We start from the raw sequence: 27,217 nt of genomic DNA, 5'->3' as shown, positions 1-27,217 counted from the left end.
ATTAAAATTCACTGTTTGCAGCCTCATGACTTAGTCTCAAAAGCTGTCTCGATTATTTTTTTAATAACTATCATAATTTTATTTTATGTGAATGGACATTTTGCCTACATGTATGTCTGTGCACCACGTGTGTGCCTGGTGCCCAGTAGGCCAGAAAAGGGCTTTAGTTCCCCCGGAAGTGGAGTTACAGAAGGTGGTAAGCCACTGATGTGTGCTGGGAATCGAACTCAGGTCCTCTGATGGAGCAGACTCTCAGCGGGATGCAATCCCTTTCTGACCCATAACAAAAACCTGAGAGGGTAGGCTATTTAAATACTTAAATTCTAAGCCTTCGCGCATCCGACTTGGGCACGACTTCCTTAAAAGAGCCCGGCTAGTGGGTGTGGCCTGGGGAGACCCGCCCCCTCCCCAGCTGCCACTGCTTCCTCAGGGCGGGAGTTAGAGGCCCCGCCCCCAGCCAAGCGCCTGCTCTCGAGGACGCCTCACCTCAGGGCCGTGCTCCACGAACAGCAGGGTCGGTGGTCAAGGGGCTCCGAGCCCCCCTCACCAGCCGACTAAATCTGAAGCCAGGCTCCAACCCGCCAACTTCAGCACCGCCCGGGCAGTTCTGAGTCCTGGGCCAGGTCCGCCTCAGGCATCCGCGGGTCCAGCGCCCAGCATGGCCTCACGCCCTTCGTATTGTTGGCGCTGGCGGGTCTGAGGCGGCGGGAGGAACTCCAGAGCTTTGCGAAAGTCTGCGGATGCCGTCCTCGCGCCTCTCAGACAGGTGACTGGCGCTCTGCGCACTGCGCACGCGCACAGGTCCGCCCCGCCCCGCCCCGCCCCGCCCCGCCCCCGGCGCCCAGATGTCTTCAGGTTCTAGGCCAGGCGCCTTGAGCGGCTAAGGGCTGTATGTCACTCTACGACGACGTGACCGCCTTCCTGGGCGAGTGGGGACCCTTCCAGCGCCTCATCTTCTTCCTCCTCAGCGCCAGCATCATCCCCAATGGCTTCACTGGTTTGTCATCCGTGTTCCTGACAGCGATCCCGGAGCACCGTTGCCGGGTACCGGACACCGTGAACCTGAGCAGCGCGTGGCGCAACCACAGTATCCCGTTGGAGACGAAGGACGGGCGACAGGTGCCCCAGAAATGCCGCCGCTACCGACTGGCCGCCATCGCCAACTTCTCTGCGCTGGGGCTGGAGCCTGGAGTGGACGTGGACCTGGAGCAGCTGGAGCAGGAAAACTGCCTGGATGGCTGGGAGTACAGCAAGGATGTCTTCCTGTCCACCATCGTGACCGAGGTAGGTGGCAGGCCCCTGTCAGTGTCTGGTGACAACCGGGCATCCTCCAGGCAGGACTCCCGGGAACATAAATTTATGAGATGACTTCTAGCCACAGTATGTCCCTCAGAGTTCAAGTGTCAGGCTGGCAATCATTCTTAGAGCCACACTGAAGAAGACCCTGCCCCTAGGAGATGCCCTGAGACCCTGAGTGATGCGACTTTGTCTAGTGATGTGATCCAGAGGAGCGGAGTTAGGGCTTGATCCAGAGAAGTGCCACCGTCTTAGCATTTATGTTCAGAAAGGAAATACTCTTTGCAGAACTTTTCTAAGTTAAGGAAACACATGTCCCAAACGTTCTTCCATTTCTCTAGTTACTCTTTCCTCCTTCACCTGTCCTCACCCCAAATGAAGTCTTGTCCTGCCCCATGAGAAATTGTTTTCTGTTTACCCTCGATGGATTGTTATTTCTCAAGGACCCCTGGGTCTGAAGATCTATCTATTCGGGATGACTTTATATGGAGTCTTTTCCACAGTATTCTGAGACAAGATCACTGGCGAGGTTTAATTATGGCACATAACCTTCATGTAGAGAGTGATGGAAACCTAATTCCTCATCCCTTTGCACTTTCCTCTTGGGTGACTGATCCCTTGCAGTCTCTCAGCTGGAGATGTGACATGCTGTTTAATTGGCCATGTGGAAGTGTTTTGGGGGACTCAGGCACCAATAGTAATTTCCTGGAGTCTCTGCAATACTGATTATGCAGAACAATGAAAAAAGTCTTCTGTGGTGGTGTGGTTTGAATGAGAATGGCCCTGATATGCTCATAAATTTGAATGCTTGGTCCCCATTGGTGGAACTGTTTGGAAAGTGTTGGGAGGTGTGGCTTTGTTGGCGGACCTACAGCCTTGTTGGAGAAGGTGTGTCACTGAGGGTGGGCTTTGAAGTTTCAAAAACCCATTCCATTCCCAGTCACCTGCACTATGAAAGACAAGAGGGAGAGGCCACCTGCTTTCTCTGCATTGCTTGTGTTAGTGAGCTCATATACTCAGGACATTCAGGGATGCAGGGATGCCAATTCATTGAACAAGAAGCCTTAACTTTCAGAAAAGGAGTGAGTAATGCATCCCTTTCCTCTTCCTACAGTGGGACCTGGTGTGTAAGGATAATTGGAAAGGCCCGTTCACCACCTCCTTGTTTTATGTGGGTGTGTTGCTGGGCTCCTTCTTCTCAGGACAGCTCTCAGACAGGTAAGATGCCCAGTACTAATCAAGGAGTATATACCTGACTTTGACTTCAACCGATGGTATTCTCTTAGACCAGAGCCATTCATTTCAGAAGCAGCAGCAGCATCTATGTCTAGCTTAGACTATACATATCAAGTAAAATGGGCCAACAACCTCCCACATCATTTCCTAATCCTTGCTGAGCAGAGAAACCATTGCCAGCCAAGCCATGTGTACCCATGGTCCAATGACCAGTTGATTTGCCATGATTCACTTCTGCACAAGTGTGGCCCCCTTTCCCTGGGAGATATAGTACTCTCCCGATTCCTGAGAAAGAGAGAGAGAGGTTGACACTATACATGTGGATGCACTATATTGTAGAGCATGGCAGTACCATGGTGGCCACCCTTGTATTTGGAAGATAGGGTTCTCTCTCTGAGCAAAGTGATAGAAGATAAAGACCTCACTAGTCAGTTTGTGGTATGAGAAGCAGAACCCTGGTGTCCCTTAGGTAAGTGGCCTGTGATTATGGTACTTACTGTATGGCCAGGAGAGAATGAATGTTATTTGTTATAAGCATGGTAGTTGTACAATTTTAAAGTTTTTAATCTAAGGTCCATTAATGGTTCAGAGAACTAAAAAAAAAAAAAAAAAAAAAAAAAAAACCTTGAAATTAAAGCAGCTCTCTGAGCAAGATGGCTGGGAGTGAGGTTGGAGTGACACTCGGGCAGCCACATCTTTCCCGACAGGATCTCGCCGCATTGGATGTCACCAAGTTGACACCACTTTCACATGAAGTTATTAGCAGACAAGCTACAATTAATATTGGTATAATTGGTCATGTAGCTCATTGGAAGTCCATTGTGGTGAAGGCTGTTTCTGGAGTTCACACTGTCAGATTCAAAAATGAACTAGAAAGAAATATTACCATCAAGCTTGGATGTGCTAGTGCTAAGATTTATAAACTTGATGACCCAAGTTGTCCTAGACTAGAATGTTACAGGTCATGTGCAAGTAGTACACCAGATGAGTTTCCTACAGACATTCCAAGGACCAAAGGGAACTTCAAATTAGTCAGGCATGTTTCCTTTGTTGACTGTCCTGGCCATGGTATCTTGATGGCTGAGATACTGAACGGCGCAGCAGTGGTGGATACAGCTCTTCTGTTGATAACTGGTCATGAATCATGTCCTCAGCCTCAGACTTCTGAATAGCTGGCTGTCATAGAAATCATGAAACTCAAGCATATTTTGATCTTACAGAATAAAATTGAGCTGGTAAAAGAAAGTCAGGCCAAGGAACAATATGAGCAGATTCTCACATTTATACAAGGAACAGTAGCAGAAGGAGCACCAATTATTCCAAGTTCTGCCCATCTTCTGCTCATCTGAAATACAATATTGAAGTCGTCTGTGAGTACATAGTGAAGAAAATACCAGTGCCCCCAAGAAACCTTACTTCAGAACCCCCTCTCATTATTACCAGGTCATTTGATGTCAACAAACCTAGCTGTGAAGTTGATGACTTTAAGGAGGTGTAGCTGGTGGTAGTATTCCAAAAGGAGTGTGAAAGGTGGGCCAGGAGATAGAAGTGAGACCTGGTATTGTTTCCAAAGATAGTGAAGGAAAACTCATGTGTAAAACAATCTTTTCCAAAATTGTATCACTTTTTGTGGAACATAATGATCTTCAGTATGCTGCACTGGGTAGTCTCATTGGAGTTGGAACAAAGATTGACCCCACTTTGTACAGAGCTCACAGAATGGTAGGGACAAGTGCTTGGTGCAGTTGGAGCTTTACCTGAAATATTCACAGAACTGGAAATTTTCTATTTACTGCTTAAACGTCTTCTGGGTGTATGAACTCAATGAGACAAGAAAGAGCAAAGGTCCAAAAGCTAAGAATGAAGTGCTAATGGTCAACATAGGATCCCTGTCAACAGGAGAAAGAGTTAGTGCTGTCAAGGCTTATTTGGGTAAGATTGTTTTGACTAATCCTATGTACATATAAATAGGAGAAAAAATTTCTCAAAAAGTTGAGAAACATTGGCGTTTAATTGGTTGGGGTCAGATAAGAAGAAGAGTGACCATTAAGCCAACTGTAGATGATGACTGAAGAATCCAAGTTAAACAATGCCTTGGGATGGAATTGGGATTTCTTTTAATATCTAGGGGTGTATTTTCAAAGCAATACTAGGGAATTAATTTCATAGCTCATTACCTTAGTAGTAGCTGTAAGTATATTCTCATATTTTGGTGATGAATTTAACCTCGACTTCTAATATAGGGCTGTAGTAGACGTTTTCCTGGTCCTGCCCAGCTCCTGCAGTCTGAGGCTGCTTGGACCCAAGTAAACACACAGAGGCTTATATTAATTAAAACTGTTCAGCCATTAGCTCAGGCTAACTATTGACTAGCTCTTAAATTTAAATTAACCCATAATTCTTTTTTTTTTGGGGGGGGGGGTTTCGAGACAGGGTTTCTCTGTGTAGCTTTGCGCCTTTCCTAGGACTCACTTGGTAGTCCAGGCTGGCCTCGAACTCATAGAGATCCGCCTGCCTCTGCCTCCCGAGTGCTGGGATTAAAGGCGTGCGCCACCACCGCCCGGCCAACCCATAATTCTTATATATGTTTAGCCACATGGCTTGGTACCTTTTCTCAGTTTTCTCTTTACATCTTGTTTCCTCTGTGTCTAGCTGGTGACTCATGATTCTTCTCAGAATCCTCTTTTCTGCTTGTCCCACCTATACTTCCTGCCTGGCTACTGGCCAATCAGCACTTTATTTATTAACCAATCAGAGCAACACATTCACAGCATACAGAGCAATATCCACAGCATAGGGCCTACAAGTAAATGTCAAAAGTGGTATACGATATACTATATTGGATTAAATCTACATTTTAGCAAAAGTTACACATTCCAAAATAATGTCTGATTCATCAATGAGTGAAAGTTTGAAGTGAAACTTCACTACAACCAGCCTTTGCTATAGCACACGTATCATTAACCTATCTAAAATGAAAATGGTCTCTTTTTTCATGTTTTCATCTGTGAGTGGCTCCATGGTGAAGGACAGTTGTTGCTGTCAAAACCAAGGGCCCACACTTTCCATGACCCACTCCCTTTATTTGGTCTTCTGTTATCTGAAATTTGAAGGGAAGACCAGTGAGCTCAAATGAGCAAGGCTCTTAAAAATTGAGTGCTTATTCCCTTGCCACAGATGACCCTTTGCTCATAGCTTTTTCCTGGATTGGACCAGGGGAATCCAGCACCAGAAGGTCTCACCCTCTTCCAGTGCCCTGAGACTATGTCTTGTTTATGCCTAAAAATCTCAGTCTTCCCTCCCCGACAAATAGTATTATAACGATGGATGATAAATGATAGTTGACAAGGTTCTGTCCAGGTTGTGTTTTCTGGGGTCTTTGTTTTAGTAACAGAGTCTCCTGCATGATGAACAAGCACCTTACTGCTGACTACTGCTCCTAGCTGTAGTAGTTGGTAGGATTATGGTGTAAATTATGCTATTAGTAATCTTTGAGCCTTAGAAGAGATAAAGATTGTTCAAAAGCAGAGTGTGTTGGTTCTAATTCTATCCCCCACATGTCTGCAATTTTCCTGTGCTATGCTTTTGAATTAATCATGATTTTGCTTAATTAGATGTTCTGTTAGAGCAGTGATTTCCAACTCTAGCTGACATGAGAATTGCTGGGGAATTAAAAAAAAGAAAGGCCAGGCAGTGGTACTGCATACCTTTAATCCCAGCACTATGGAGGCAGAGGCAGGAGGATCTCTGAGTTCCAGGCCAGCCTTGTCTACAGAGTGAGTTCCAGGACGGCCAGGGCAACACAGAGAAACCCTGTCTCAAAAATCTGGGGTTGGGGGGAAGCAACTCCCCAGTGTTGAGAAAGAAGTTTAGGGAGTTAAGAAATATACATACTGAATAATGATGTCACTGGCTCTGGGTAGTTTTGTATTTGATACTCTTGTTTGCTTTTCTTTTGATTTCATAAAAATGGGATTTAATTCCACAATTACTGTGTTGTGATCTTTTAGATACTGAAGCTGCCTTATAGAGGTTTAGAACTGTGGCTCTGAGTCTTTAAGAGTTTTGAGAAAACTATTGACATTACATATTTGATTGACTCTGAAGGATTGTATTGTAACATGAACACATTTAAATAAAACAAGGTTCTGATTGAAAGAAAGAAAGAAGGAAGGAAGGAAGGAAGGAAGGAAGGAAGGAAGGAAGGAAGGAAGAAAGAAAGAAAGAAAGAAAGAAAGAAAGAAAGAAAGAAAGAAAGAAAGAAAGAAAGAAAGAAAGAAAGAAAGAAAGGAAGGAAGGAAAGAATTGAAGCAGTAGGAAGTGGAACTCCCCTGTAATCCCAGTATTCAGGTGACTGAGACCACAGGATTCCAGTAATTCAAGTCCATCTTGGGCTACTCAATGAGAACTTGCCTCAGAAACCAAAAGTAACAACTCATGAAATTATATACACAAGGTTACAGATTATATATGAGGATTTGTTGTTGTTGTTGTTGTTGTTGTTGTTGGACCAAGGTCAGTAGCTTTTGGGAAGTTCTCAGAAGGATCTGTTATGCTGTGTCCCTTAAGTTGGAGCTTTGGAATCTATCACGGACACCTAAGGTCAAAAGATAGGCTTTCCACAGATCTTTGGCCATGGTGGCTCTGATAGAATACTTCTAGACCCAATAGAGGTTGCTGCAGCATCCTCCTGGATAGCTAGGGGCTCAGAGAAAAGTTCAGGCTGAGACAGAATGTCATTCTGTCTGGGGAGCAAAGCTGCATTGCTCTGTCACATGCACTCAAGGTGATATGATGACACATTTATATCTATGGATCACTACCACATCATTATTCATAATTTTTGAGTTTTGCGTGTTGTTTTCTACATTTTTATTATTTTGTGTATGTGTAATGGAAGAGAGGTGTGTATACCAGCATGCCAAAACATGCATTTGGAGGTCAGGAGAAAACTGTGGAAACCCATTTTAGTTCCAGGGATCCAACTGAATTCATGAGGCTAGCACAGCAAGCACTTTACCTGCTGAGCCAGCCATCTTGTTGGCCCTTGGTTTTGTGGGTGCTTTTTTTTTTTTTTTTTTTTTTTTTTTTTTGAGACAAAGGCTTTTTTGCCCTAGCTGACCTGGTACTTTCTATGTAGGGCAGCTTGAAACTTGTGGCAGTCCTCCTACATCACCTTGCTGGGGCTAGAACTAAGGGATGTGCCACCATTCTCAGCACATGAAAACTTACATAAGTATATATTCCATGAGATTTATTTTCAGGAGTCATATAGTGATTAAAAACAAAAATGTTCAGCTGCTGCCAGAGTGCATTAAAGAGGTCAGTAGGCTGCCAGTTATAGTGGCACAGCCCTTTAGTACTTGGGAGGCAGAGGCAGGTGGTTGTCTGAGGTTGAAGCCAACCTGGTCTACAAAATGGGTTCTAGGACAGCCATTGCACAGAGAAACACACACCAAAAATTATTAATAAAATAAAATAAATAAAGAGGTCTATATGCTGTGACCATAGATTTTCAACTCTGGTTGAGTCTGAAGTACCTCCCTGTTGGGGAATGATATTTTTCTTAATCTAGTATCGTGCATCAATCTATTGCTTTCGTTGGTTTAGCAAATATGTAGTATGTAATGTGTGCAAAATGCTGTTCTAAGTACAGCATACCTTAAACACCAAACAGATAACCATGTCCTCACAACCCTCTGAAGCAGGAACTGTTATTCCCATTTTATAAATGAGGAAAATAAAACACAATGGTTAAGTTCTGTGCCCAGGGTTAAGTTCTGTGCCCCGGGTTACAGAGCTGGCAAGTGGCTGGTTATATTGAGGCCCAGAGATCCTTGACCACTGGTTTATGGACTACCACTAAAGACCTCTGCTCACCTGGAACTTGTCCTTGGCAAGACAGATAGATGATTCAACTTAATGAGGGAGTGATTGTTTTCCTTGGCCATGGGAAACAATACCAGAGAAGGACAGAGTGCTGTGGGAGTGTCTGACAGGGCCAGGGGAGGCTTTACTGAGAAGCAAAGCATGAGCTGAAGCTGGAAGATGAGTAGAAATTTGTTGTCAAAAGCGGTAGAGAGATGAAAAGATTCTGGGCAGGAAGAAGAGCTGTGTGTTAAGTAATAGACAGAGGCTTGGAAATAGAAAAAAGTCCACTGTGGTTGAGGTCTGGAGAATGGGGCAAAGACAAGGGCCATGAGGCAGGCAGAGGCCTGAACAGATGGACAAACTGGACTTTGCTGAGACCAAAGTGAGGCATTTGGGTTCAGACACAGAGCAGTGAGGACTCTTGAGAGTTGTTTGTTGTTGTTGTTTTTAACTTGAGTGTGACTATCAAACAGACATTTAAAAAAAGAATTTGACAGTCTTGTATTGATGGAAGGAAAATAAGAGACACCTCTGTGTGTGTGTGTGTGTGTGTGTGTGTGTGTGTGTGTGTGTGTGTGTGTGTGTGTCTGTCTGTCTGTCTGTCTGTCTCTCTGTCTCTCTGTCTCTTTAGTTTTTGATGTTTTTGCTCTGGTTTTGTTTTGTTTGTTTGTTTGTTTGTTTGTTTCAGACAAGGTTTCTCTGTGTGACAGCACTGGCTGTCCTGGAACTCCCTTTGTAGATCAGGCTGGCCTCGAACTCACAGAACTCCATCTGCCTCTGTCTCCTGAGTCCTGGGATTAAAGGAGTGAATCACCACACCCAGTTTACAAGAGAGCCCTTAAGGGGACTGGTTAAAAGATCTCCAGTGGTCCATGCAAAAGATGATAGGTGCTGAGCATAGGACCAAGGCTGGAGAGATGAGGTAGTGAAGTCAGGAGGACTTGCTAACTGGTCAGATGTGGAGAGTGAGGAAGGAAAGGTCTCTGGCCTTCATAACAAAGTGAGGGAGATTATACCCTTTTCTAAACAGAGAACCACATTTGCAGAGGACACATTGAATTCAGTTGGAAGGTATTGAATTTGGGGTGATTATAAGACCCCTAATTGGAGAGATTCAGTGTGGTTTTGGATGTATAGCTACTCTATGATTGGTTCCCATAATGGCAGAGGAGGGGCAGGACCAGGCTGAGAGGTCCTTCATGTAGAAGTGAGGAATTCAAGGGTGCAATGGCCACTGAATCTCAGAGAAATTGAGCTGATGTCAAAATCAAGGAGGAAGTGCCCCAAGCTGGGTGTAGAAACCACACCAGTTGTGTCCTAGATTAACTGGATCTTTATGAGCCATCTTAAGAACCTGTGAACTGTGCATGGAACACCATGATGAGCTGAGGAAAAGTGTTTAAGTTCCACACTAAAGGGTTTACTCCCAAAGAAACAATGGAAACAAAATTCCTGAGCATACTAGGGATTACCTTCCCTACAGAAGGGTGATGGAGTGTGTTGAAAGACCTCTTCTGAAATTTTTGAGGCAGGGAGCTGGGGATGTATCCCAGTTGGTGAAGTGTTTGGCTAGAATGCATGAAATCCTAGGTTTGATCTACACACCAAATAAACCAGGTGTGGTGATGCACCCCTGCAGTCCCAGTACTTAGAAGATGGAGGCAGGAGGATTAGGAGTTTAAGGTCCTATTCAGTTACATAGTGACTTAGAGACCAGCCTGGGATACATGACACCCGTGTGTGTGTGTGTGTGTGTGTGTGTGTGTGTGTGTGTGTGTGTGTGTGTGTGTGTGTGTGTGTGTGCTGGCTTTTGCACCTGAAATTTCTTTTAAGTTAGCTTACTGAGACTGTAGTTGGCAGTTTTCCTGTGTCTCTGATCCTACCCAGCCGTGGTCAGGGCGAATCTCTCCTACCAGCTTCCCAAAGCTGCTTGGTCCTAAGTAAACACACAGAGGCTTATATTACTTATAAATGTATGGCCTATGGGTCAGGCTTCTTGCTAGCTAGGTCCTATAACTTAACTCAACCCATTTCTATTAGTCTATATGTTGCCACGTGGCCGTGGCATTACCGGTCTGTGGGCATCTTGTTGCTCCTTGGGCAGCGAGCTGGCGTCTCTCTGACTCCACCCTTCTTCCTCTAATCTTCAGTTGAGTGTACCGCCTAACCTTATCCTGCCCTGCCACAGGCCAATGCAGCTTTATTCATCAACCATCAGAGCAGCACATATTCACAGTGTATAGAAAGGCATCCCACAGCATCAGCCTGAAAATGAAAGCACTGAAGTGCTGTGTTCTGACTGCACTCCTTGCCTGCAGCTCCCAGCACCACCCTCAAGCCTGTCTGCACAGCCAGAGAAGTGCTAGGGCTTGTGAGGTGGGCAGCTCTACTACTTCTGAGTGCCAGGCTGATAATTGAACCAAATTATGGCCTCACTTGGTTGTTCAGAGTACCAACAGTAACTTTTTAATATGGGAGAAATGTTGAGTTTTCTTCCTGGCATAAACCTAAATCTAAATTCAAATGAAATTGAAGTAATTTTATATTGTCATGCCTTCCCTCCCCGGCAAGATGGGGTTTCTCTTGTAGCCCTAGCTGTCTTGAAACTCACTCTGAAGACCAGGCTAGCCTCAAAGAGATCTGACTGCCTGGGATTAAAGGCATGCATCACCACTGCAGGGCCCATTGTCATGACTTTTATGTGACATTTTAAGCTAACTTTTTGGATTATGAGCGACTCAACACTAGAAAGAAGTAGGTTAATGTTTCCTGGCTTTGTAAATATATGTTTGCCATTTCATTGACAGCCTTTAAACGTGAGGTCTGTGGGTGGGAGAGATGCTCAGAGTAAAGATACTTGCCAAGCTCAAGCCCCTGGATTCTGTCATAGGGATGCGCATGGTCGAAGGAAGGAACCAACTCCAGCAAGTTGTCCTCTGACCTCCGCATGTACCTCTGTAGTTCACATGCACCCCATCCCATCCAAAACTGTAAGAAATTAAAAATGAAGTTCACATGAGGTTTTCTGGTCTGAGCATGGTTGTGCATGCCTGTAATCCAGGCACTAGAGGCTAAGCAGGAGGATAGACTTAGAGGTTAGCCCAAGCTATATGGTAAGACATGGTTTAAAAACAAACAACAAGCAAAACCCAAAGAACACAAACAAGTTTTTTTTCTTCACACCCTCCAGCTGCCCAAGAGTAGTGGTATGAAAGGGTTCCCTAGCTCTCTGTCATCCTGCTGAGCAGCCTTTGGGAGGAAAGGGGGAGAGTTTGCACTGGTCTGCCTTGTCTCTGTAGCATGCCCTCCTTACAGAACAGTGCAGCGAAACGGGAGTGTCCTTCTTCACTATCTAGTAGCCAGAGTGCACTTTGCAGTTTTGGGTTTCTTACTTCCTTCAAAGGCTTCTGCTGGGCAGCTAATGCCTGTCACTCAAGTCCTGTGTTCTTCACATACACACACATTCCCCCAAGCCATAGTGTGTGTGTTCAGAATCTGGCTTCTCTCTCCACTTAGTGCTATTTCTTGGCCACACAGAGCTCCTGGAGTCAGTTTCCATTACCTTAATTCCTGTACTTCCTTCATAGCCCCGAAGAAAACTGAATGGAAATTGATGTCATAGGATTTGTGATGGTCACTCGTTCTAGACAGAATGCCTCCCCACTGCCAGCAGTTACTTTTCCTTTGGACCTTATCAAGGAGATCATCCCTGGATGCCCAATCCCTACCTGTTGTTGATGGGTGTGGGTTCACTCAGGTCCCTGCTTAGAAGACACAGTACACTTTAAGGATGTCTTAGCCTTTCCAGCTGCAGGGGGGCCCAGCCTCTCATGGACTGAGACACCCTCCCTTAGTTCTGGGAGTTTTTATTTTTTTCCCAAATTTACACTTTTACGAAGTTGATTTCCATATCCCCAAAGCATCCTGACTAAGCTTGCAAAGGGACAGTGCCAAATGCAGATTCTCAATTACGGAGTATCACAGTGTGCCAGATTTTTTTCCCAGCTGAGTTTTGCATAGGCTTTGTACCCTTGGGAAATTCTTGGCAAGATTCACACAGAGGAGGGCATCAAGAGAAACAACAGGTAACCAAGAAACAAAAGGTGGATTAAGGCTAGGTGCTAGCACTCTGGAGCCAGACCAGGTGGAGCCCAGTACAAATTCTTCCATCACCTACCCTTAGAGTCTGAGTCCCTTTGCTGTGTCTCTGGGGACCTGGGGACCATTTCTTTTATGCACTTGTCTCAGTGTGTATTGGTGTGTCCGGTAGCATGTTAATTAAAGTGTGATTGATATTGTCTCACCAGACAGTAGCTTCTGGAGGGCAGAGGTGACACTCTTTGAAAGCAGAAGCATTGCCGGTGTCTAATGTATGCACATGGCATGAGCCAGCTCAGACCAGTCTCAAGCAGAATCCGCCACTTTCCCCCAGACTGCGCTGCCCCTCGTGGCTGGTCTCTGCCCGCAGCGGCCATGCCAGTGGAGGAGCGTCCTGATTAAAAGAATCATAGCCATGGTTACCTTTTTAGAACTTTATTGGGAGAGGGGGAGAGAGAGAAAGAGACAGAGTGAGACACAGGGCCGAAGGGGGGCAGGGGGCGGGGGGAGGGTGCGCCGGGAGGAAGGAGAAGAAAGGAGAGGGGACAGAGGGCCTACCCGCTTTTTAGGCTGGGAAGGCTAAGGCTAATCGGTGAAGGCTGATGATGTAATTAAAGACCAAATCCTTACACTTGTTCCTTCCTTTTGTGGCACCCACTTTAACAACAACAAGCCAACAAACACATTGGCTGGCTGGCTGGCTGGTTGGTTGGTTGGTTGGTTGGTTTCAGGTTTTTGTTTTATTTTGGTTTGGTTTGGTTTTTTTTTTTTTGTTTGTTTGTTTGTTTTTGTTTTTTTGTTTTCAAAAGAGGGTTTATCTATGTATCCCTGGCTGTCCTGGAACTTGATTTTGTAGACCAGGCTGGCCTCAACTCAAAGAGATCTGCCTACCTCTGCCTCCCAGTTGCCAGGATTGAAGGTGTGTGCCACCACCGCATGGCTACAAATTTGTTTTTGTTTGTTTGTTTGTTTTGGTTTTTTGAGACAGGGTTTCTCAGTGTATCTTTGTGCCTTTCATGAATCTCGCTCTGTAGACCAGGCTGGCCTCAAACTCACAAAGATCCACCTGCCTCTGCCTCCCGTGTGCTGGGATTAAATGCGTGCGCCAACACTGCCTGGCCAAATTTGTTTTTTAAAGTGAGTAAAGATACAGAAAATGTCATAGAATGAATGTGTGGTTTCATGAATTATTCAAGGAAATAAGCTGAAACCACTCCCTTCTCCACTTTTCATAGCAAGGGCTCTGGGAAGGAGATAAAAAGGAAGGATAAAAAGTTTCCTTTTTAGCCCAGGTTGGCTGTTGCTGGGAGTGATCAGGGAGCAAGAAGGTCAAGAATGCAGGTGATGGCTAAACATCTCCCTTGACGGCTCATGACTGGGGGATTCTTTAGGATGGGGAGGGTAAGAATCTAGAGAAACAAGTTTACTTTAGTTCTGGAAACCCAGTTACTTTAGATTCTCTCACTGTCACAGTTCGACCAAACTGGAAGTGGCCTGACCACAGCCAGCACGGCACGCAGTAGAGCTTTGTTCCCTCAGAAGCACATCCAGTGTCTGCCCCACCCAAGTTAGCACCCGTGAGTAACCACTTCCAGGTCTGGAGAGACACTCAGCAGTGAGTGCTCACTGCTCTTGCAGAGGCCCTGAGTTCTAGTCCCAGTTCCCACATTAGGCGGCTCCCAATTGTCTCTAGCTCCAGCTGCAGCTGCAGGGGATCTCATGCCATTTTCTGGTCTCTGGGAGCACCTGTACTCACACATGTACATGTTCCCTACCCCACAAACACAAAGATGCACATTATTCAAAACAAAAGTCTTTACAAAAAAAAAAAAAAACATTCATTGACTAAGGTAATCAGTGAACCACTTCCATGTCAGTGCGATCATAATCACTAGAGGGGCAATCCCAGAGCAACAGACCCTAGACCCCAAAACTGCCCCAAATCAACAAGAATTTAAAATTCTGAATTCTGAGCTGGGGAGATAGCACAGTCAGTAAAGGGCCTGCCCCACAACCATGAAGTTCTGAGTTCAGGCCCTGCCCCCTTGTGAACAGCTGGGTGCCTTGGCTTTGTAATCCCAGGGATGGAAGGGCAGGGGCAGGAGGCTCCCTGGAGCTTTTGACCAGCCACCCTAACCTAATGGGTGAGTTCCAGTTGTCAGTGAGAAACCCTGTCTTAAAATGAGGTGGACAGCTTCTGATTAATGACACTGAGATTGACCTCTGGTCTCCACATGCATATATATACACACATGTGCACATGAGAACACACACACACACCAAAGAAAACCTCCAAACTGAGCTTCGTGTTGTAAAGAAGGATATGTAAAGAGAGTAGAAAGCTTACATCCAGGGAAGGGATTGATGCAGTTTTTGATGGTACTCAGGAAAACTGCAACACAGTAGGCAAATGGACACCTAGAGCCCTGAGAAAGCATTATTCCCAGTGTATCAGAGGGTGCTTCCCAAAGAAACTAGTGTGTGAGCCTGCATGGTCTGAGGAGAAGCTCCTCCATGTAAACAGTGCAGATGAATGCATTCTCCAGAAAGAATCCTGACCAGAAGGAAACAGAAAGAAGCGCTAATCTAAGCAAAGACAACAGTCTGCACTATAGGTGATGATGCACGTCCCCTGCTCCTCTGGCTGCCTTCATGCAGTTGCCATAATCTATCCCTGTAATTTGTATGTAATTTGTATGTTGGATTTTTTTGTAGTTTTGTTTTCATTTCGTTTGTCCTTGTGGGTACTAAGCATGAGCTCTGCCACTGAGCTCTGCCCATCTCCTCCAGCTATTTTAAATTGTCAGTATTGTTTTCTGTAATTCATTATGCTATATATTTCATATTTGCATAATCTCCAATTCTAGGGCATATAGATGGTATACAAACATTTTCATATTATGCGTTCCATGAAAATCTGGTTCCATGAAGGTACTTTATCCCAACATTGATTTTGTGTGTAACTATTATGCTGATACATTGAGACTTCCTCAATAAATGAAAAGAAGGACTCTTTATACATCTGCATTAGTAAAAGATAAAAATTTCTCCAAATTACACCTCCTTCAGTGACCCATGGAGGAGTTTTGTTGTTGTTGTTTGGGGGTGTTGTTTGCTTATTTGTTTTCCCAAGAGTTGTATCAGGAGCTGGAAAGACAGTTCAGACCTTGAGAGCACTGACTGCTTTTGCAGGACTTAGGTTCAATTTCTAGCACCTACATAGAGGCTCACAGCCATCTGTAACTCTGGTTCTAGGGGCTCTAATGCTCTCTTGGCCTCTGAGAGCACCAGACATGCATATAGTGCCCAGACATATATGCAGACCAAACATCTATACACATAAACTAAAATTAAAATTAAAAATTTTTAACTCAAGGAGGGGAAGTTAGGTTGGTTGCCTGGCGACCTTTTACCTTCTCAGCTGGTAAATGTGCTTGCTGTCAAACAGAATGACTTGAGTTCAGCCCCCCAGGATTCATAGGATGGCTGGAGAGATCAACTCTACAAGTTGTCCTCTGATCTCCACATGGCTATATCCCAATAACTAAAAATGGAAGGAAACTTTCAAACAAAAAAGTTAGAAGTCTGAACTAGGGTGGACCTCAGTAGTAGAACACTGGCCTAGAACTAGGTTTCTATCCCTGGTACCACAGAAGAAAGACTCGGGTTGTCCGTCATGGCTGTTTCATCTGCCTGCAATATTAAAACGGAGGGCACACAATTACCAGGCATGTCTGTTACCACACTGCAGTTTTACCTGTTTCTTTGTAAGTATACTTTCTTCCTGAATGTTATATACAATTGACTATTTTATGTTTATCAAAATATATCTGTGCTTGTCTATTGTGTGAAGTATACAAAATTTCTGTCATGTTTTTATTTCTCAAACCCCTCTTTAAAATGTAAACAAATACAGTTGAAATGTTTTAACTTGTGAAGGAGTATACTCTATATGTTATAAAAATCAAATTGTAATGCAATTATATATTTGAGTTTTTACATGTCTTTTCTGTCTTTAAAAATTATTATAAGTACGTGGATTTAAACAAAACAAATGCCTTTTCATCCCCTGCAGTCATTAGCATCACTGTGGCACTGCCTTTGGAGCAGCCTGAGTGTCCAGGCTATACTTCCTAGAAAGTGTGGAATTCAGTGACAGCGTGGAGACTGGGAGAGTGGGACTACCCTGATGCCAGTCCTTGGGACAGGAGAAAGCACCTCTCAGTGGAGCCAGCTGCTGCCTCTCCCAGCTGCTTCTCTGTGATCCTCTTTCCTCCCCAGGTTTGGACGGAAGAATGTGTTGTTTTTGACCATGGCCATGCACACAGGCTTCAGCTTCCTGCAGGTCTTCTCTGTGAACTTCGAGATGTTTACTGTGCTCTTTCTCATTGTTGGCATGGGTCATATCTCCAACTACCTGGCAGCATTTGTCCTAGGTATGGACATGAGTTGGAGTTTACTTCTAGATACTATGTTTCATTTTTCTGGAGACAAGTCATGGGGAAATTTTTCCCTAGTACATAAACCTAGCTTCCCAGCTGGGAGATTAAACCAGAGATGTCCAGCTCTCTTCTGGCCTCTGACTTGTGACCCTTTGGCCTTATTAGCACTTACGCCATTAACTGAGCAAGGGCTTAGGTAGCTGAGGAAAGAAGGAAGCACACCAAGGGTAGGAGGGCTGTGGAGGGCAGGCCCCCCAGGACAGGGAGCTGCTGCATAGCATTGGTGGCTATCAGTGTCTGCCAAGGAGAGTGAATGGCCCAGGTCAGGTTCTGGTCAGAGTTCATTCATCCTTTGAGGCTCTGACTCAAACAAGCCACCTTGTTCCCACTGGAAAGCTTCCAGTCTCCCTGTTTGGAAGAGCCTTGCTTAACTAATCAGATCACTGGGTTCCTTTGGGTTGTATTGTGAAAAGGATTATTATTCTCTTTTCACATTTACTAGAACATTTTTTCCTTGAAGGATAATAGCATGTGTGACCTTAGTAATGACTTTTCTTTGGTGAATTCTTCCTCATGGAAGGACTTACAGGGGCCTAACACTGTTTAGCATGTGACTGAGGATGATGATGATGTTTTCATGAGAGCACTGTTGCCTAGGGACCTCAGAGGAACACCCCAGGAGCAAATCAAAGCAGACTTAGTTCAGATACAACCCCTCCCAGGGCCTCAGAACACAGCTAATTCTGGCTCCCTCCTTGTCTCTATGTTGAAAATGATACCACAGAAGATTCCTAAGGAAATAGCCCTAATTAATGATTAACTTGCCTCCTTCCTTGTTTTGAACAGGAACAGAAATTCTTTCTAAGTCAGTCCGAATTATATTCGCCACCTTAGGAGTATGCATATTTTTTGCATTTGGCTTCATGGTTCTGCCTCTGTTTGCATACTTCATCAGGGACTGGCGGAAGGTGCTGCTGGCAATCACTTTGCCAGGGGTGCTGTGTGGGGCTCTCTGGTGGTGAGTGTGGCCCTGCCTGTGGGGTGGCTTCTATCTCATGTCCAGTAGAGGGCAGCAATAGCCCCCAAACCCCAATTATAGATCACAGAAAAGGGTGGTGAAATTTATTTATAAATCATGTCACAAAGTCTCTCCATACTCAGTAATGCCTGCTTGTCCTCTGCCCTGTTCAAAGTTGAACTAACAATTTACTGCAGGCAGATAGGGGCCAATCTAACCTTTGGGAAAGTCTCAGATCCCAGGCTGGGCTGTAGCTGCTTGATGCTGAGGCCCCAGGCCATGGGTTTGGGGAGGTAAAGAGAGGGAAGCTCCAAAAGTGAGCTTCCCTGAGTGGCTTTGCAGAGGAAAGCAGGTTCCAGCCTCACCTCCAACAGAGGGGCATTAGGCAGGCAGAACACGGGCCATTCTAAGACATGGAACTTGACAGAGGAACCAGGCAAGAATCACCCTTACAATAGACTAGACTAAAGTGAGTTCCTCATCCATGTACATTGGCAGGCCCCCTGGAGAACAGTGGGAGAGGAAGAAATAATGCATCATGGCCCCTGATGAGAGGAGAGAGGGCTGCCTGGTCACAAGGATAAGGAACATATCCTCTAAGACTCCACACACCAAGTCTCCAGCCTTGATAACCATGCTGGTTTGTGTAAAGAGGCTGACGGGTCTGTTGACTAAATCAGAGGTAGAATGAGGAAGAAAGGACGTTAAGTGATCACTGCAGAAGTTCCTGTAGATCTCAGGGATAGAGTAGAAAATAGCAGAGTCTGGGTGTGCCTAATGCTCAGCAGAAGCCGGGCATCAGCTGCCCATCTTGTGCTTGTCTCCTTAAAGCCCAGAAGGGCAGCACTACTACAGACAGGCAGGTACCAGCCAGAGTAGGGATCCCCTTGAGATGTACAGGATGCTTCAGGTTTTGCTCAGCAGAACTCATACCTCAGGTACCTACCTGGCCATCTGTTTCTGGCTTATGAAGACCTGACACTCCACACACCCAGCTCTGCATCTGAAACCTCATTTCCCTTCTGTAGTTAAGCATGGCCAGCCCCTGGGAGAGCAAGTGAACAGGAGGCCTCACTAGATTACACTTGTACTTCCAGGTTTATTCCTGAGTCTCCCCGATGGCTCATCTCTCAAGGCCGAATTAAAGAGGCAGAGGTGATCATCCGCAGAGCGGCCAAAATCAATGGGATTGTTGCACCTTCCACTATCTTTGATCCAGATGAGGTAAATACCTTGTGGAAGCTGGTGGGGAGGCTCACACTGGTCATTTTAGGTCAGCAGAATACAGCACAGCTCACAGGAGCTCAGCCCTTACTCTACCCAAACCCCAGCCATCCCTAAGGCAAGGTCTGCTAAAATGCAGAAGTTACAGGAATGGAGAGATGATTCCGTCTGTAAAGTGTTTGCCATACAAAATGAGGACCTCAGTTCAGATCCCAACAACGACCAAAAGGCCAGGCATGGCAGTGTGCCTGTAATCCCAGCACTGGGGAAGCAGGGACAGAAGGATCCCGGGGGCTTAGCAGGGTTAGCTGGTCCAGCCAGCGAACCAGCCAGTGAGAGATCCTGTCTCAAGTAGAAGGTAGAAAAGTGACTGAAGATGACACTAGGTCAACCTCTAGCCTACATACACGCGCACTCACATTCCTGTGGTGCGTACACATATACACCCATGCACATGTATACACACAAACCTCAGAGGATGAGGAATGGGTCCCAACTACCTAATTCTCTCCCATGGATTTTTTTCCCCATGCTTCCTTTACTTCCTATTCAAGTAATGATGTTTTTTAACCATTCCTCTTTTTTTTCTTTTACTTTTCTTTCTTTCTTTCTTTCTTTCTTTTTTTTTTTTTTTTAACATAGGTTCTTCCTATGTAGCCCTGACTGGTCTGGAAATCTGTCTAGACCAGATTGGCCTAAAACTCCCAACGATTTGACTGCCTATGCCTCCCAAGAGCTGGGTTTGAAGAGATATGCCACCATGTCTGGCTTAACCATTCCTTTTAACATTAAAATACCTTTCATTAGAAAGAGGCGTCCATCAGCTTTAGCATTCTGAGAAGTCACTGTTTCTTATGCCTGAGATTGTAGATGGACTTTCTTTGGGCCACGAGCTCACAAATAACGACATAGAGACTTATTATTAATTATGAAAGCTCAGCCTTAGCTCAGGTTTGTTCCTAACTAGTTCTTATGACTTAAATTAACCCCTATTTTTTAATCTACATTCTATAATGTAACTTGATAACATCTCTCTGTACTGCTCATCCTGCGTCTTCTGCTCTGGCTCAACTCCGTCTTCCTCTTCCAGGATATCTTTCTCTGTTTGCAAGTCCCACCTATCTCTTCTGTCTAGTTGTTGGCCATTCAGCTTTTTATTACACCAATCATAGCAACACATCCTCACACAGTGCACAGATGTCCCACAACATCAGCAGTTGTCATCCCAAGAGAATCTCAACTCCCATACATTTGCACTGTTCTGTCTCTGGCAGTTGTTTTTTCCCATCATGCTGGATCCAAGTCTTTTCTGATGATCACCTCTTCCCTGTTCTCATGTCATGAGTAATTTCTTGTAGTATAAGCACTAAGCATGCTAGAGATGTTCTGTTCTCATGAGGACTTGGGGCTTGTGAGACAGAGGAAGCAGTTGTTATAGGCAGCCAAGATGCTGAGAGCCACCAAGAGTCCTTAAGTGGTTGCCTGGCAGCAGCACTCACTCAGGATGATCTAGAAGGGCTCTGAAGCACAGAAGTCAGGACTGGAATGTGACTAAGGGCATTTGAAGTGAGGTGGCTTTGGTAGCATTTAAGTAAGGGGTCAGTCTGGGTGAACCCTTAAGCCTCATTGGCATCTCTGATAAAATCAGGCTGTTTGGGGATTTCTCTGAGTCCCAAGTTGACCTTTTGCTGAACTACTGTGTGGGTAAAAACAAGCTCCGAAGGTGTATTAGCTCAGAAAGAGCATTGGTGAGTTTAGACATGTGGTTTAGTGATGGCGTTGGCTCTGCTGAATCTCACAGGAAGTTACTCTGGATGAAGTGTGGGTCAGTTTTTCTATTGTCAATTTCATTTTTTTTTTCTGGAAGAAGACCAATAACTACATGGTATGAGGAATCAAAATATTCATTCCATTTAAAAATCAGTTCAATAAAATACACAGCATTATTTGTCTCTGACTGAGATTGCAGGGAGTCAGCCTTACATAGGAAACCTCAAAGGCCTCCCTGAGAGGTGGCAGTGGGAATGGGCAGGGTAATGCAATGAGGTGGCTGTCACCTTGGGCCTCCACAATTGCTGGATTCCTCTCCCTATCCCTCCAGGTCCTTCCTTGCCTTTTGTCATTGACTAAGCCTGCAGGGGGCCTCGGACTGCTCCCTTGAGTCACTACTGCTGTCTTTTCAAGGAAGAACCTTAAAATGCTCCCTAACTCTTGAGAAGTAGATAGTGAAAATGATGGGTTCCAGGTCTCCAACTTTTTCTCCTTCCTATACTATTAACTCTGTTCTTCCTGCAGTTACAAGACTCAGATTCCAAGACACCTCAGTCACACCACATTTATGATCTGATCCGAACCCGGAATATCAGGATCCTCACCATCATGTCCATAATCCTGTGGTGCGTAAGTGAGACCTGCCTGAGCCTTACCTACTCTGGGGCCTCTGTGCTATAGACATGCCTCAGAGCAGAGCTGAAAACCTCTGTCATCACGTGATGATGCAAGGGTTGTTGTGATGGGTGGCAGCCACAAGGACATGACAGTTCTTATGTCATGGAAACCCAGAAAAGGAGAGATGGTCATGGAAGCTGTTAGGATCCAGGGATCCCACAAGGGAATCCCACAGGTCCTTGCTTAGTTGTCCTGTCCCTTGTCCCCTCCCTCAGGAGATTATCTGTGGAAAATAGCCAAGAAGAGACTGACAGCACCTCTCCTGTGCTCATGGAGACAGAGGGCGCTCCCTCTACAGTGGGGCCACATTGTCTCTCATTTGCGCACACATCCTGTACACGCCTCCCCCATGCCTGGCTGTTTCCTCTTCAGAGTGTTCTCTGTTGAGCCGCTTCTCCAGCTCTCTCCTCTACCCTGTTGCAGGCTGACCATATCAGTGGGCTATTTCGGACTTTCTCTCGACACTCCTAACTTGCATGGGAACATCTATATGAACAGCTTCCTCTTGGCGGCGGTTGAAGTCCCAGCCTATGTGTTGGCCTGGTTGCTGCTGCAGCATGTAAGCCGGCGCTATTCCATGGCTGGTGCCCTCTTCCTGGGCGGCAGTGTCCTTCTCTTAATGCAGCTGGTGCCCTCAGGTATGGACCCTGTGTATTTGCAAGTGACTCTTCTGTGTTCCACTTTCCTTCAGCCAGGAAGTAAATACAGTCAGGACATTAGATCTCTGCTACATGTGCACAATGCTCACTTAAAAATCAAGAGATGGTGTCACAAAGTCAGAGCCTTCAGTGTGAAGAAAGCATTGGGCTGCTGGTTAATTGCCCTAGACCCAAGTTAATACGTTCATACCTATTTTCCTCTCTAGAATTAAGAGGAAAAGTCATCACACTAGGTCTGTTCTATTTATTTATTCAAGAAATACCTGGAATGGGTCTTGATGGAGTCTCTTTCTAGTAGAGCAGAAACAAGTTAATAAATGCTTGTTACTCTTCAGATGTTGTTAACTTCTATGAGTAGAAAGAAAGGAAACTGGAGCTCATCTAAAGAGCAGTCATGGTAACATCCTAAACAAGAGATATTCAGCAGAATTTAAGTGATGTAACAGAACACCATAACAAAGTCAGGAAGAGCCTGGCAGTGGTGGCTCACGCCTTTAATCCCAGCACTCTCAAGACAGAGGTAGACAGATCTCGGTAAGTTCAAGGCCAGCCTGGTCTAAAAAGTGAGTTCCAGGAGAGCCAGGGTTATTAAACAGAGAAGTCCTGTCTCAAGAAAAAAAAAAAAAAAAAAGGAAGGAAGGAAGAAAAGAAAAGAAGAACATTTCAGAAGATTTGATAGAAAAGGGAAAGCTAGGCATGGGGAGTCACACCTGTAATCCCAGCACTTGGGAGGAGGATGCAGGAGAATGAAATGATCAAGGTCATCCTTACTTATATGGGGACTCTGACATCGCCTGGCCTACTTCAGAGCTCTGAGAGGGAATGAGCCCAGTATGCTTCTGAGTGAAAAAGGAACTAGTAAGTGATGAAGGAGAGAGATAAAAGAGAGCTCAGGCTATGGGTAAGACTGTGCTGGTAACACTGCCTTGGTGTCCACTAATAGACAGGTGGAACCCTTTCTGACAAGCTGTGGAACACATGGCAAGCCTTATTGTCCAGTACTTACCAGAATCTTCCATGCCCCTGAGGCTGCTGGAACCTCTGGTGGTTACTTTGAGGCCTGAGGTACTGGACCCTCTGTACAGGAGCAGCCCCTGTGTAGAGAAGGAACCTGGGAGTGCCTAGTGGCTCTCAGCTGAGCTCAGAGCGACCTGTGGGTCATAGTTACACTCATTAGACAGTGAAGCCGATTGGAGGTCATCCCGAAGGTCAGATGGTTTAGAGACTTTTTCCAGTGACTTTATTACTCTTGTTTTTGGGGAGCAGGGAGACATGTTTCCCACATGTAGAGGTCAGAGGACAACTTGCAGGAAGTGGGAAGAGCCAGTTCTCCCCTTCTACTCTGTGGGTCCTGGGAATCAAACTCAAGTTCTCAGGCTTGACTGAAGGACCCCTACCCACTGAGCCACCTCAAAAGCCCAGATCCCTGACCTTCTTGAGCAGACTGTAAGCATGAAGTGGGCTAGAGCTGAACTCCGCCATTCATGTTCAAGTCCTTGGTTAATTCCACAGTGCCCTCAGTGTGAGGTTCTGGGGAAGCAGCTCATCCCTAACACAGGATCACTTCTGGAAGGCAGGCAGATTGGGCGGAGGGGCACATTGTCTGGGCTTTTAGGTAGAGGAACACATTTACCCTCACTGAGTGCTCAGTCTCCTTTTAATAATCCCCTTAGAAAGAAATCTAAGCCATGGTGTTTTTCTCCAATAGAAAAGTATAGAAACTGACCAACTCTGTCTACTCCAAATCAGAAAGTGGGTTCATTTTAGGCTAAAAGGGAAGAGAACTCCTCCTGGACAGTCTTTACACTGGTTCTTACCTTTGCGATCTTTCTTTTATCTCTCCAGACTTACTTTTTTTGTCTACTACCCTGGTGATGGTGGGCAAGTTTGGAATCACCTCAGCCTATTCCATGGTCTATGTGTATACAGCTGAGCTGTACCCCACTGTGGTCAGAAACATGGGTGTGGGGGTCAGCTCCACAGCAGCCCGCCTTGGCAGCATTCTGTCTCCCTACTTTGTCTACCTTGGTAAGTACCATAGCACACTGGAATGATGGATGGAACAGAAGCTCTGAGTAGCTTTAATGTGAGCTGGACACGCATGCCTGTAGTTAGCAGGATGCATCCGTTACTGGGACCCTGGCTGGAGGAGGTCCTTTCCAAGTGTAATATGGAGAAGGCACCCATTCCAAATGGAAAATAACTCATAGACCATCTAGATGGGGATGAGAAAGTGTGTGTGTGTTGGGGGGGGGGTTCTATTTCAGTCTCCCAGACCCTCAACCACAAACTACAATTTCTTTATCCCAAGAAATTTTTAGGGAGCCAGTATACTTTACTAGAGGAATTTCTTCTTGGAGTTAGGAACATAAAGAGAAACCTGTCTATTCAAGAGGTCTACCTGAGGGACTGACAGTAGCCATAACTTAGAACACTTCTTTGGGGGACCCACCCCCACATTTTTCTCAGGGTACTCTTAAAGAATGAGGGATAAGAAATATAGAGGGGAGAGAGACAGATAGAAACACAGGATAGCCTCGGGAAGGCCTGGATCCTTATCCACCGGCCCCTCCTGTCTCTCCTAAAGGGCTTTTTAAAGAGATGCCAAGGGGTGGAGCAAAGGACCTCCCCCAGCACAGCCAAGTGCAGACCCTTCCAAACACCTGGTAACCACACACATGGGCAGTCCTCCCCCTATGCAGCCCTGCTGTAAAGCAAGCTCCGATCTCACTAGGAAACCTCTGTGGGCTCCCACACACTTCATTTATTCAGTGTATATGTGGAGGTCAGAGGACAATTTAGGGGAGTCATTTCTTTCTTTGCAACATGTGGATCCTGGGAATCGAACTCAGGCCGTCAGGCTTAGCAGCAAGTACTTTTACAAGCTGAGCCATCACCCTGGCCCCCATTTTACTTTTCAAGACAGGGACTCACTAAGTTGTATGAGCTGGGCTTGAACTTGCTCTGTAGCCCCAGCAGCCCTTGATCCTTTGCTCCTCTTGCCTCAGCACCACCCCCCAGTAGGTGGCATACAGGCCTTCATTGCCACTCATGACAGGGTGTTTATGCCCTGTAAAGATCTGCCTTTTGACACTTTATATAGCAGGACACCCTCCTGGAAACTCCTCCTCCTCTGCATGTCCCTAGCTCTGGAGAGGACCTGCCAGTGTCCTGAGAGTAGTGGGTACTCTGAAAGCCTAGTACATGGCTAATGGGCTGCAGCATCTTGTCTGACCTGAATGTAGACCACACTGTGACACTCTGCAGAGGTAGAAAGTTGCTTTGTCCTGGACAAGTACCTTGTGTTCATTGGTAACCCTGTAGCTTGGTGACTCTGCTCCCCTATACCTCTCCCTTGTCCATTGTGGACACTGCTGGATCTCTGGGCACATCTGTGCCAGGTCTGGGTTCTGAGACCCTCTAGATGCCAGAGTTCACTCTAGCAGCCCAGGTTTTGGGAAGCACTGAGACCAACAGGAAGGTAAGCCCTATATAGACTCCTGAGAGATTAAAGGACCAGAATAAGACCAAGTGTCACTGTAACCTGGATCCTCTGCTTGACCACAGGTACCTACAACCGCTTCTTGCCTTATGTCATCATGGGAAGTCTGACCATATTGACAGCTATCATCACCTTGTTCTTCCCAGAGAGCTCTGGTGCTTCTCTCCCAGACCAAATAGACCAGATGCAAAAGGTCAAAAAGTAAGATATCTCCCTCCTCACACTGTAGATCTATTTGGTCAGGTTCTGGCCATGTCTTAAAGCCTCAACCCCTTGAAGTAGTGCTCCCTGCCCAGTGTCTCATGATAACTGGACTACTTTAACCATGGTGCTATGAGGGCAATGGCCTGATCCTGTGTGAACAGGTGTCCATGTGCATGCCCATGAAAGCAGCAGCTCTATTTAGTGCAAAGACTACAGGAAACTTGAGAATCTGCCATGTCTTCTTGTTTTTCTTTCACTTTGTTTTTCTCCAGACCTGGCTTATTTGTTTTGAAACTGGTAGGTATCTTTATAAGATTTGTAAGTAACATTTGTTTTGCTTGTTTTAATAGAATAAAACGACGGCAAACCAAAAACCATAAAAGGATGCTAAAAGATGGTAAGGAAAGCCCAACAGTCCAAAAAAGCACAACCTCATAACACCCCTTCAGAAGGTGAAAAACGAAACAGACAACCTGCCTTTCGTCAGAAACACTGTCAGTGACTGAGAGTTTTTCTGTTCTGTTGACCTTGTGTCTAATGTGCTCTGTCCTGGATGGGTGAATCTGTCCTGGAGAGCCAACCACAGACAGCTTGCACATCCCATTCCAGTGGTGGCCTTGGCCCTTCCAAAGAAGTTAATGAGTCTCTTGAGCCAGTAGGACTTGCAAGACTGTGCGAAACACCTGCTAGACTCGCTTTGCTGTCTTAGAAGACTGTGAAGGCTGCACAGATAGAACTGCAGGTCTGTTCCCCTCCTCTCCCTAACTGACAGACTCACAGGAAAAGGAATAGACGTCTCTCAGTGGCCGTGCTCTTGGCTAGGATGCACAGGGCCCTGAGTTCCATACGAAGGACCAGGTGGAAACAAACAAAACTTCTTCGGAAATAAAGGATTCCATGTGAGTTTGATTTCTCATCTTTTCTAAGTTACAAAAGTCCTTCCTGTGGTTGTTTAACTCACAACAGAAGAACACAAGACCTGGGGAACCTAGAGGAAATGAAGGTGTGAGCAGGTACATAACGTCAGCAGTGTGTGGATTGTGACTGCACAGTCCCACGGCCTGGTGTGCTTCGTGTGTCTGGTCAGAGTCCTGGGTTTGTCCAGGCCGTGAGAAATCCACTGTTGAGGCCAAGGCTTGTCTTCCTCTGCTGTGTAAATCAGCATCCCTGGCCACCCCAGACACTTCCCTGTGTCTTGCAGGGAATGTGTGGGTGACAG

The 27,217-nt window shown here is 45.7% G+C and overlaps 1 protein-coding gene and 1 pseudogene across 3 annotated transcripts; both read left to right on the top strand.

Annotated features, from left to right (window-relative positions):
• Nucleotides 1–484: 484 nt before the first annotated feature.
• LOC102917726 (solute carrier family 22 member 21) lies at nucleotides 485–26,901 on the top strand. 3 transcript variants are annotated; one of them, XM_006995901.4, is made up of 10 exons: nucleotides 485–1,284; nucleotides 2,411–2,514; nucleotides 16,783–16,937; nucleotides 17,790–17,961; nucleotides 19,059–19,185; nucleotides 21,481–21,581; nucleotides 22,057–22,271; nucleotides 24,138–24,320; nucleotides 25,860–25,995; nucleotides 26,349–26,901. In XM_006995901.4, the coding sequence occupies exons 1-10, from the start codon at nucleotides 892–894 to the stop codon at nucleotides 26,434–26,436; spliced, it is 1,674 nt and encodes a 557-aa protein (XP_006995963.3). In that variant the 5' UTR covers nucleotides 485–891; the 3' UTR covers nucleotides 26,437–26,901. The 3 variants fall into 3 exon arrangements, with proteins under 3 accessions (XP_006995963.3, XP_042139932.2, XP_076434489.1); XM_042283998.2 differs by lacking the exons at nucleotides 16,783–16,937; nucleotides 17,790–17,961 and having other exon boundaries at nucleotides 789–1,284; XM_076578374.1 differs by lacking the exons at nucleotides 485–1,284; nucleotides 2,411–2,514; nucleotides 17,790–17,961.
• On the top strand, nucleotides 3,587–4,748 carry LOC102917408 (eukaryotic translation initiation factor 2 subunit 3 pseudogene; annotated as a pseudogene).
• Nucleotides 26,902–27,217: the final 316 nt, after the last annotated feature.

This window comes from Peromyscus maniculatus, chromosome 8 (assembly GCF_049852395.1).
Source record: "Peromyscus maniculatus bairdii isolate BWxNUB_F1_BW_parent chromosome 8, HU_Pman_BW_mat_3.1, whole genome shotgun sequence".
NCBI classification, from domain to species: domain Eukaryota; kingdom Metazoa; phylum Chordata; class Mammalia; order Rodentia; family Cricetidae; genus Peromyscus; species Peromyscus maniculatus.
Note: the sequence above shows the minus strand (reverse complement) of the source record. Positions and strands in the feature narration are given on the sequence as shown.